Raw genomic sequence first — 12,508 nt, 5'->3', positions numbered from 1 at the left:
CTGAGCCATCCTTTTCCAATACAATCAGTGATCATTTGACACACAGGGGACTCCCAGACTTCCAGGATTATGGCCAATAAACCTTCCCCACTATGAGAAGAGCAACCAGTGGCCATGAATCATGCATTTTTCAAGCAATAGAGAAGATGGGCAATACATAAATACCTCCTTATTTTTGAGGAATGCTTTTCTTAAGAATAAACTGGGAAATGCTGGTCTGTGCACAAGAAAAAAAATATCCCTGCCTCACGCAGAAATGGCATAGTCCCACTGCTTCAGAGACAACTACAAATGGAAAAAAATTGCTGCAAGAAAACTGAAGGTGTTTTGTTGGTTTTTTTCCCATTCAACTGAAGGAAAAAAGCAGCAACAGCAAATGATTTTGTGTAAAAAGAAGTCTTTCTTCCAAGTGACCTGAAATTAAATGTTTCTTTGTCACACATTGTGACCAAAGTAAGGGACACAGCAGTATAGAATGGTTTTAGTTGGAAAGGACCTTAAAGATCATTCAACTTTTTTTACTTAGTGAGAAGCAGCACAAATAGGAAAGACAGAGGGACCTCACTTCACTTCCCCCAGTTTAAGATATTAGAGCAATTCTGACATCTCTGAGCAAATGAGTGGCTTAAGTTCAAAACCCATCAGGTGAAGGTAGAAAAGGACCTATGCTCTTTCAGTCCTAGCCTCTGTGTTGCTGAAAGGGTTGAGAGGCCAGGGCAGCTACATACTCTGCATTATAAATGTTTAGTATCAATTTCTTTCATCAGAGAAAATTGCTCATGAAAATGACACAAATCAGTGCTTTTCAACAGGCTTTCTTCTAATTTTACGTACACCCACCTATGTAAGTAACATCAGAAACATGTAGTAATGAAGACAATCATCCAATTCTAAATAATTTGTTATCTGGCACAATGCCGATTTTCTTCACAACAAGCAAGAATTATAAAATGCATCCAAGACTTATGGAGAGAATGATATGTTCATATTCCATGGTACTCCATGTATGACAATTAACATCTGAGATCATTTTTAGATGTAACGCCACAGGGTAAAAGACATCCTTAATTTTATGCTGGTAGGCCATTATAAAACAAATAACAGATAAACTGACCTCCCAGATCCCGTTTTGAACTATGTCTTGATCTCACTAAAGCATGGGTTCATATTTATAAACTTCTGTCAATGGGACTGCTTTCATGTTTTGATACTTTTACAGCTTCAAGAGAAGCCAGTTACCAGCCAGGTACTTCTTAGTGAGATATGGACTTTAAAAAAGCCTTAATGGGTTTCAGGATATAATCTAATTTACCTATACAAGTAGCTGTTCTGCTGCAAAACACAGAGAGACCTTCTTGTACTCCAGAATCATGACTGTTCTCCTCATTGCCTAAATCAGGCATCAGCTTCTCTGTTCAATGCTTAGCTTAGGTCCACAGAGCAAGGAAAGATAAAAGAGAGGGACTTAATCTCATTGTCTCTTGTCTGTGGTTAATTGAGAGGAATAATTTAGAGGAGTTTGAAAGGAGAAAGCAGGCACCAAACCACACTGGGAACAGTAGCATTGATGTGCACTAAAGAGCAATGTGAAGGGAGAGCAGTAAATTAGATATTCCAACACCTAGTTTTAATTTCTGAAATTTTGGAACAGGCCTGTTCTCCTAGTTCCTGCTGCATGTTCCTACCATGCAAGCAATGGAAAACGAACATGTCAGCTATGCATAACCTGAAAGAGACTAAGAACCCTGCTGTGACCCCAGCTCAATTTGCAGAGCTGAGATTTTACAGGTAAGAAGACAGTCCTCCAACTACATGTACCAGAAAAACAAGCAACACCCAAAGCCCAGGTCATTTTCTCTGGGAAGTTTCTTTTCAAAACAGATGTATTTGGCTAAAGACATTTTCTCCTCATTTTCTTTGAATTTCTGATAGGCCTGGAAGAGAGCTCTCCTATTTGAAGCAGAATGCTCACAGGATTGCACAAATGTCTGCTCCAATAATGGGAACAAAGTTTATTTCTATTTCCCTTTGTCCCACTAAATTTCAGGCCGGGTTTTCTAACACAGTTTGAAGGTTGTTATAACACAATCTACCGGCGTCTTTCCAGAGTGGACAAATTACCTGATTGAACCCCCTGCTGGCGTTATGACTCTGTATTTGGAATTCTATTCTTACTGGTCATTTTGCTTGACAAAATAATATCTAGGTAGGTACAGAAGTTCCAGGTTCCATTTGCACAGGCATCCACAGTTTTTGAGCCAGCATTACTTTGCCTTCATGTTATATTGGGGAATTGGAAGAATGGAAAACAGCCTCTACTAAACTTGGTGATTCATTTAAACAAGCTTTGTTTCAGTAAAGCAAAATTTGTACCAGTCTACATCCCAATTATCCCAGACAAATCTGCCATGATTTGTAATTACATTATTATTTTAAATTAATCCATCCATGAATTACAGTTGTCTTTTGTTTATTCACTTGTTTAGTCTGGTCTAAAAAAATGAGCAAAGCTTTCAACCATTTATAATAAAGGCAAAATGACCAAAAAGACCTACTTTTTTTTTATAGTTTGCATTAATGAGTCCATCCCAAAATATATATGCCATTATAGAGGAAATTAAGTTATAAATGTAGGGATGTGCTCCAAGACACCATGAAAATCTGCATGCAAATGCATAATAATCACAAATCTACATTATTACAATATTAAAAAATACCTACAATTAAATTATCATGTGGAAATAATCATAATGTTATTGGAAACTCAATTATTGCGGCAACCCTTGTCGGGGAATTAGCAGGCTATGGCAAAGGCAAGTCAGACCTGAATTCATCAAATATATATTATCACAATATTACATGTTCACTTCGATTCCATGCAAAGACAAACATCCTCACTCACTAGTATCTGCTCAATGCATTTGTATTATTCATGAACAACTCTGTGATCTATTATACATACAAAACTGATTGTACGCTGCTTGCCTGAGGCTACAATGCAGAGACACAGAATTAATTTTATTATATACACATGCATGATAATTGTGTAGAATTCGGTCAAATATCAAACTCTGCTCCTGTGCTCCATTATTTTACTTTCCAAAAAGAGGTCTAAGGTCAGCAGCAATTTCTCTTTGGTGACAGTGAAACTCTTTGTCATTTAGAGTAGAAAGTTCCTGGGTACTAACGAGCCTGGTGCTGTGATGAATGGTCACACATTCCCTTTCCTTTCCAACCCCCACCCATCAAAGGGAAAATGTAACTTTTATTGAGATTCTCAAGAATTTCTTGCTTCTCATGCACACAGAAGTCACTTTGGGCAGCGGACTTAAAGACTTCATTTGCCAAAGAGGGAGGCAACTTTTTCATTTGCTTTGTAGACTTGGCTAAAATTGTGTGAGAAGATGATCAATACAATTAGGGGAACTTATTTGCAGCTGTAAGAACTTCTGTTATTTTCAAGACATTTAAGTAAAACCTCTAAAAATATCTTCACAGAACCCTCTCCTCTGTTTCAAGTTTTCGCTAAATTAAAGAGAAACAAAACAAAACAAAACAAAACCAACTAACTCCCTTTTCTTTAATAGCACAAGGGACTTATGGGAAGGCCTCCAAATATAGAAAAGCCAGAGAGACAAAGATTAGTGCCATACAAGACATTGTAGCTGTTTGAAGATGCCAAGAGGCAGAAATGCATCAAAATTAAGAAGGAACATGAACAAGGCATACCTCAAAGTCCTGGCACGTATTAAAATGACATTTAAAATCAGCAGGACACTCAACTTCAATATATTACAATTTAGGGGGCAGCCAGGTTTAGGGGACTAAGTTGTATGTATAAACTTTGGCAGCAATATCTATTGTCACTCGAATTCAGAGATGGGAAACAATTTGCGCATTGCACAAACAGCCATTAGCATAAACCTAGCCAAATGATCCAAAAGAGCTTTTCCAGGAGTGAGAAGAAGTAAAAGGTATCCTTAACTGAAAAAATAAACTGTCCAGTGTGAGATTCTGCATGATGAATTAAAAATCAAACCCTGAAACTTCTCCTGTAATTCCACTCCTCCATCCACCATCCAGGATTTTGGCCATCACGCCCTGAATCCCTGAGTTTTAAAAGTGAGGAACTCTTGCTCTTTGCTGAGTGCGTTTGGAGTGCAGTCCCACGCAAGCATATCCCAAACCCATCTTTGCATTACTGCTTTCAACAGTCACAAGAAAAAGGGCCTCTCCAATGCATTTATATTCTAGATTCATAACATTTGAAGAAATAAACTGTGACAAGGATTCTAAAGGGTCTTTCCTAGTCCACTCATCATCCAGGAAAGATTTAAACAATCTCATCTTTAAATCTATGTTTTGTATGCTTATGTCATGACCAGAGTCCATAATTTTCACAGTTCCAAGAACAATCCAGGGTGATGTGCATTTAGCAGTACATGGCTCATAAGTTTACCACAACTCTACTAATTTACTATAAATCCATAAAATTGTCACTGTCCTAATTAAAAAATATGATTGACACATAGGAAAATCTCAGGAAGGAGGAACAGAACAAATTCCTCGCAGAGCTACATCACAAAAGGTAATAAGTGAACATGTTAAGGTGGGCTGTTTATCTTGACTGACTCGTGTCATCAACAACAGAAATAGCAAAACCACAGTTCTGACCAGTCTCTAGGACAGCAGTTCAGCAGACTGAAATGCTGGGGATGCAAAAGAGAAGGACTTCTGTAGAAGAACATCTCAGTAATGCATTTTGTCACTCAAGTGTATTATAACTCCATTCTATTCTTGAATATTTCTGGCTTTAGGTTGGCAGAAGCTACAACTTTTTTAGTATTAGCAACTGTTACGAGAGGGCTGACACCTTTTAAATATTCCTCTCTTTCACAGTAAACCCATGATTATTTTCTGCCATTTAAGAAACAGGTGAGCAGCAGGACCTTACAGCTCAGGCAGCATAATCTACCTTCAATCTTTGCTGTAAAAGTACACAAGTTGTTGGGGTGCATGGAATATTTCTCCCACCGATCATTAGTTTGGCAGGCTCTGGAAGTTCAGTAAAGATAATGGGGAGAAAGGTCCTACTGAAACTGCACATTTTGTCATCATTACCCCAGCTCCTGTGAGGACCGAGAGTTGAGTTCAGATAAAAATACAAATTTTAAGAAATTTCATTGGACCTCACCCAAAGCACCAATGCTCTTAGGAACATGAAGAGATCAAACTACATGAGAGGAAACACTTTTATTCAACCTGAGACTGTTGCTCAGTTTGATATGCCTGAAAACACCTCTGAGAGTTACCCATGGCATTCTGGAACTTTCTCACTGACCTTCAACTTCCAAAATACACTAAAACATACAAGGAAAATGCCCTTGTATGCTAAGCCACATTTTCCAAGCTTCTAAAATAAACTAATTTAAAAAATCATATTGCCTTAAACTGTTTTGTCCAACTCCACTTATTAATAACCACTAGAAGCACTGGCTGAAAAGCAAATTCTTGCAAAGACTGAAGTTATTTCCTCAGTTAATATTTATTTTGCTTGTATCCATAGAAGTACTACATGGAAGGAGTGTGCACACACAGAATAACTCCTGGCTTCATTTTCCTGCCAGCTATCAGACAGCATTGCTCATGCACAAATCTTTCAGTATTTAATATTCATAAAGCAGAAGCATCTACAGATCCCAGTTAGGATCAAGAAATTTTATGAGATGTTGTACAAAACAAAGATTATCACTGTTCTGCCGCAAAGAATTTATAGTTGGACAGACTGACAGACTAACTATTTCTGCACTAGTTCTTATGTAAAATGCATTTCTTAATCTTATTCTAGTCACTCCTTAATGCAAATATGACACTATAGGTATGCAAATATGACACTATAGGTAGCTCTGTGCAGTAATGTAGGGCACTCTTGCAGCAAATGCAGAACAGTGCTCTACTTCAGCAGCTACTGAGGCAAAACAGTTACTTTGTTTTAACGGCGTTTTTTTGTATTTTGGTGGAGTGGGGTGATATTTTCATTGATCTATTATATCTCAGTAGAAAGTTACATGATAGTGTTAGTCAACCTGAATGCACTTTAAAAGATAATTATTTTTTCAGTTCTAAAGAAAAGTTGGCTAACATTAACAAAAATATTCATTTTGACTGTCTTCCTAAAGGGAACAATTTGACATTTGGTTTCAAAATGCAGCAATATTTTTGAGATGTGACCCTTCTCCCATATATCTTTGCCCAAAGGAGGTGATATCATAGTGATTTGCTTGTGTTTGGTTCATATAATACTTACTCTTAACAATGACAAAAAGGCTTTTCTAGTTCAAGAAGTATGGGGGGAAAGAAATTAAAAAATCTTCACGAGGGACTCTTGACCATGATCAACCCCTTGAATCCTTCTTTAGAGGGGCATGAAGAAAGAACAGGTTACCTTTGAGGCAAGTTTAGTATTTAAGCATTCTTTAGGAAACCTGCATTGCTGAGAGAGAGCAGCTTTCCCAAGGCTGAGCAGAGAGCGAGATGGGATCAGAGCTCAGGAGTAATGTTTCCCAGTCACATGTGACCAGCAGCTCTCTTCTGTAGCCCACTAAAGGCCTCTGGCAACCTGAATTCCCCAAATGAGGCAGTAGAGGACGCTCCTTCAAATATCTCCTTGATGCCAAGGATGTTTCTATGGTAATTCTGCATTCAAAGTTACTGGTTCGTGTTGCATGAGAGGCTACACAAGGGCCCAAGGAAATGAATGAACCTATCTAAGGTTGTGCATACCCAGGGGGCTTCCATAATTTTTGGGTGCACAGAAATACAAAGACGGAATAATGACAATGTTGTGCTGCACTTCATTTGTTGAATTACTTCAATACCTTGCTCACAGATGTGTGCATGTGAATCTAATCAAACAAACTCCTTGTAGACAGCAGAGATTATTTTGAGAGATTATTCCTGCTTCTGCTACAGGAAAAGAAGCATCAGCCTTTCATAGCTTCTTGAATACAGGGAGGTGTGTGTACATGCATACACCAACAAGCACATACCCCTCCCTGTATATATATCAAAAATAATGCGAGAATAAAATTTTTCCTCTATATAGCATATTATTTTCATAAAGGATGATTAAAAGCAGACCTGTCTTTCTATGCAGAAAAAACCCCACACAACACCTGTTTGATTGTTCATCTAGATAATCAATTATATTAAAAAAGGAAAAACAATAGGGGGAAAGGAAATCTGGCATGATCAGAAATAAATATGTGGGAATAAAGATATTTCTGTATCCCTTGAAATCAGAGAATAGGAAATTTTTCTGTAGCTTTTCTTCTTGAATCATATTTTGCTTCCAATCCTAAAACAGCGCATTCAACTATTCAATTTGCTGTTCAATAATAGTGAGTCACATTTGCCTTTTAAATGCATACAAGAAAGTTGCATCTTTTTGTTTTTGTTTTCCCTGCGTGTTTGTTGCATACTGACATCAAATTCCCTGCAGGCATCCTAACCTTGCAATTGGAGAAACAGCGCTCCAGGGTTTTCCACATGTCTGATACACCTGGATAAAAAGTGCTAATTGTCACCAGCTTCCATTAAATGACAGCAGTAAGGCACAAAATATGCTTGATTTGCAGATGCTAGTGCCATTGGGAATTAGCAGCAGATTAATAATTGTGCAGACCTTGAACATTCCCCTGGCACTGCCAGCCTGGGTTTCCAGTGCAACGTCAGACTACAAGGCCCTTGTTTTTACATTACTTTCCTGAGGAAATCAGACTTAGGCTTTTGCGCTCTTTCCCTGTGTGTGTTTGGCTGTCCTACCTTTCCACAATAATTTCTGATCAATCTGAATTAATTTTAAAGGAAAGTAGAGGTGGCAAACATACAGTGTCCTTAGCAGTTTTGTGAAAAACAGGCAGCTAGGTAGATATAATCAAGCCTTAGCCTAAGTGTTTCAAATATCCTGGTTTTTAAATTCGGATATTCTTGTAGATAAATAAACCCTAATTCTGTTCAAATTTTGTTGACTCTGAAAGTAGAAGGGAGATGTGCCATATTACATATCCAGCAGGCAGCAACTTTGCATCCTTTATGGGTCAGGTGACAAACTAGGTTCCCAGTTTGTGGTGACTTTTTTCTTTTTACAAACCTATCTGCCAAAAAAATCCTTTTCCACCTTGAGGCTTTGAATGGGAATCAGGAGCCAGCTTCTTGCACAGGTTCATCCTTGCTTCTTTTTCCTCCAAATAAATTCAAGGACCAAGGCTCTACCTTCTCTCCTCTCATCTTGATCTGCTGCTGCTGCTGTTTCCTCTCTGCTTGGCACACACAAAGACACCACCCTGATGGCATGCAAGGCGGCTCGGGTGGCATTGCAAAGCTCATTTCTGCAGGCAGCAACATGATTACGGCGAAGGTGAGGGTGAGGTTGGGCAAATGTGTTTCAACACTTCTTTCTTTGTATTTATCACCGTGCCATAGCATTCCTGCAGCCTGGCCTGCTGCTGCTCCAGCTGCCTGTGCAAACTCCTGATGGAGCGCAGCAGCAGGAGCCGTCGGTACATTGCTAACTGGAGCCGGTACTTCTCCTTTTCCTCCTTCTTCTTCATTTCTAAGGTCTCCATTACTGTTGTGGTCTTCATCCAAATCACATGGCCCAAACTGCAGGAGGCCATGCTCCTCTGGGTGCTGCTCCCTGCCTGCTGTGTGCCAGTCCCTGCCTGCTGGGTGCCAGTCCATGCCTGCAGGGCCTCACCGGGCACCCTCAGGTCCTGCAGCACCTCTGAGCTCAGTTTGCCATCACAGCAGGGGCTTTTGTCATACAAGGAGGCAAGGTGCACAGGCAGCAGGTTATCAACTGCTGCAAGGCATGAGGAGGCACCCAAGGATGCATCTACAGCTGCCAGAGGATGCTCAGCCAGCCCAGGGACTGTTGTCTGTGCCTGGTCACCACGAACCATCTCTGGGCCAGTCGGGGCTTTTAGCTGGGCCACTGCCCTGCTGGAGAGGACAGACAGTCTTTCTGGCTCTGCTGAGCTTCCCTGGTCTTCATCAAGGCTGTCTTGTGAAGGGCTGGCAGAGCAACCAGGGGATGCTGTTACAGCAACTTGAGTAGGAAACCTGTCTTCATCATCACTGCTGTTTTGGATCTCCTCTTCATCTCTTGATATTACAGCTGCTCTCTCAGCCATTTAATGCATTAGCTACAGAAACTTTCTGTGGACAAAGTGGAAGTAAAAGGATTTCATTTTAACATACACACACGGAGAAGCCCAGTGTAGAGTGACATTTGAAGAAAGAACCTCTTTTTATATTTAAGCAATGGACCTATTACTTTTCTAATAAAGCACAACCCTTGGGTCACTTCAGGCCATTTCTTGTGATTTGCATTAGATGTTCTTCGAGACACAACATTAATCCAATAATAATTAAAATGATATACTGTACTATTAACATTCTCAAATCTTTAAAGGCAAGTGATCTATCCCTGCAGCACTGGCTGTGCTGACTAATTAAACAGAATACAGTTGTAAATGGGCATTGTAAGCACTTCTCCCATTTAAGAACACAGCTCTAACAAGTGTCGTTTGTAGAGATGGGCGAGTTATCGGGATTGATCAGCTTTAAAGAGAGGTGGACGTACCACAAACAGCAGGTTGCATTTAAATGCCCTCTCCAAGATTAATCTGTCTGCTACCAGTTTGTTTACAAGGTTGCCTTTCCCCCTCCTATTAATTCTAACAGTAAAGCTATATTAGCACCACACTAGCCAAAGAGAGGAAAAAGAAACCAAACACTTACCGAGGTTACGGGGGGAAGGAAAAGAGTTACAGTGCATTATATCTGTGTATCATATTTTCTTGGATGTGAGTCAGCACAATCTGGAACAGAAACATCACAGTGCTGGAGCAGGAGCAGCAGCAGCATTACGCTGTTCCACCCAGCAACAACACAGTCAGTCCCAATCACAGAGGAGTGCAGGGCTGCTTTCTTCCTCCTCAGTGGGCATTCCTTCCTGGCGTGCAGCTTTTATGTCATCTTTGAGCATCAAAATGAGTACCAGGATTGGATGGCACTTTTTTCCCACCTCAAAACCAAACACACCTGATTCACCCATTCTACAGGGGGCAATACCTATGGCCTTTCCCATCCTTGACTGTCAGCAAGGAGATAGCACAGCATCAGAAGAGCATGAGGTACACTGGACTCCAAGTGTGCATGTTTTCTTTCAGAAAAAAAAGCCAAGCTTAGATAAACTTCAGCTGCATGAACAAGCTAAACCTGAAAATAAAATAAGCATTCAGCAGCAACCAAATGCTAACCATGAAGACAGGCAGAAGCTGTAGATCGAAGTGGTTAATGTACACCCATGTTTAATGAGGCTGGCCTAATCTTTAAAGAGCAGCACTGCATCCAACTAAACCATCCCACAAAACAATAAACTTTATCTGTACTTCTGATGTTCAGAAAAGCTACCTTCAGCATTGTCACTTGTTGTAGTGCCAGGAACAAAATTCACAAATTATCTACCTGCATCTACTTCAATCAATTTACCATAGGGCTTCAGTTGCCCCAAAACTTTCTCTACTCCATTCTCTAATATAAATAGAAGAAAGAAGCAATCCAAAATGCTATCTAAAATCTTCCAGCAGCTGGAAAAGAATGAAAGTAGATCCTATCTTCACTTCTTTGTGTGCTGCAACAGAGATAATAATTTCTTATTTTTCATCTGTACTGACTAGCCTTCTTTCTGATGAATCTGCTAGGATATGCTTACAAACTTGAACATACAAAGCCTGGTTAATATTAATTCAGATTTATACCTTGAGATATAACTTGAATGCATTTTTTGGTGCAAGATATAATGTGCACTGAATTTCTAAAATAAACTAAACCTACTATCTTTATGTGCCAAATCATGCTGCAGTTTATATAAATAATGTAAGAAAGAGATTAATATCCACTGAGTTAATATACAGTGCAAGCTTATATTTTGGTGATTCCCATTTATCTGAATCACAAGCAACGGTAATTGAAGAATATGGGATTCAGATAATGGGGATTTTACTGTATTAACACATTGAAAAGGTTCATTTTAATACAGCATTATGTAGAGAGTCCTTTGGTTTCAGCTTCTCTCATCTCCAAAGCACTGCAGGAATATCTCCCACTACAAAGAGGACAGGGGATGGGTGCTAAGGAGTGTACCTGATCTCCAGCTATGTCAATACTTTTCTATAAGCTATAGCATTCTGTTCCTCACTTCTACCTCTGTAGCAATTTGCTGCAAATAAGTATTTTCTAATAGTTAAACAAGGCATGAAAAAACAGAATTTTGGTTTCCAGGGTGTTATTCGTCACTTTAGTTGTTTGTTTGTGGGTCCTGGTTTTTTGTTTGTTTGTTTGTTTGTTATTTCTCTGCTGCTTTATTTTTTTCAGCAAAATTTTAGTCAATACTCTTTAAAGAGATGGGCAGGGGACCAAAAACATCATTTTGCACACCAAATTAGTGTCACCAAAAATAATAATAAATGTTTTTTACTTGTGGATCTGAACGGAATAAACAGCATCTGATACAACCAACTAAATAATAAAATTCCAATCAAAACTCATTGAGATAGATGGCATTTCATAGAATATTATGACTTCAGCTATAATCTGTGAAGCTTAATAGCAAAAAAATATTCAATATATTAGACTTTGAGAATCAGCAAAATAGAAATACTGTAAAAAATACGTATTTTGTTATTGCTAAAATACAAGTTGTTTTTATGGTAAGGGCTGCATGTATGTTTCTATTATTACCCTTCCCTTCATTGTTCACGACTTCATAAAATCTCAGCTAAAGGACCAGATGGAAAGGTTCTAGCCTCTGTTTCTGCCTAAAGGTGAACATATACTAAACATTTCAGCTGAAAAATGGGGAACAAATCCAGTCTTACAACTGGGAAGACTTAAGGAAACTTTTCAGGAGAAAGGTCTCTTGTGTAACCGACAGACAGAGAACAGGGAACAAGACCAGACCTCATTTCAATGCAAACATGTAAATGCTTGTTCTGAGATGACACAGCGATCCTATTCACCTAAGACTGTTACCTTGATGAAGTGGATCCCACAGTTTATCTCCCTTTTATTTGCAATTTGACAGAGCAATAGAGACCTGGAAAGGCCTTATGTTAGTTTCTTCTTCATTGTGCTATTTCTCTGATGAAGAAATAGGAGAGTTTGCTGTTCCTCCTAAGAACTTGTCTCAGGCAGACTCTGCTCAATACCACTTGCTCACTCTTGGACTTCTTTTTCTGTTTGTAGGAACCTTTCCAGACAGAAGCTGCCTCAGATTTCGGTGAACATTTAAGTCAGACCAACACACTGAGAATTTCAGGCAGGTAAAATGAAAGCCAAGATGCCTCTGGTTGAGGTTCATTGCCTTTCATTACCACCCACTCACAGGTTGATGCAACTGCAGCAGTTTCAAGGTGTCAATAGACCGTGGGGAGCCACCTCC

General features: G+C 39.3%; 1 protein-coding gene across 1 annotated transcript; it reads right to left on the bottom strand.

The window, feature by feature from the left end:
* Positions 1-5,238: 5,238 nt before the first annotated feature.
* LOC134420658 (UPF0500 protein C1orf216 homolog) lies at positions 5,239-9,956 on the bottom strand. Its single transcript, XM_063160883.1, has 2 exons — positions 9,805-9,956; positions 5,239-9,219 (listed from the first exon to the last, which is right to left on the bottom strand). The coding sequence occupies exon 2, from the start codon at positions 9,192-9,194 to the stop codon at positions 8,409-8,411; it is 786 nt and encodes a 261-aa protein (XP_063016953.1). The 5' UTR covers positions 9,195-9,219; positions 9,805-9,956; the 3' UTR covers positions 5,239-8,408.
* Positions 9,957-12,508: the final 2,552 nt, after the last annotated feature.

Source organism: Melospiza melodia, chromosome 1 (assembly GCF_035770615.1).
Source record: "Melospiza melodia melodia isolate bMelMel2 chromosome 1, bMelMel2.pri, whole genome shotgun sequence".
Classification (NCBI taxonomy): domain Eukaryota; kingdom Metazoa; phylum Chordata; class Aves; order Passeriformes; family Passerellidae; genus Melospiza; species Melospiza melodia.
This window is presented reverse-complemented; position numbering and strand designations above follow the sequence as displayed.

Excerpts from the sequence above, each read along its gene's own strand:
- LOC134420658 (XM_063160883.1), bottom strand. The coding sequence starts at position 9,194 with ATGGCTGAGAGAGCAGCTGTAATATCAAGAGATGAAGAGGAGATCCAA.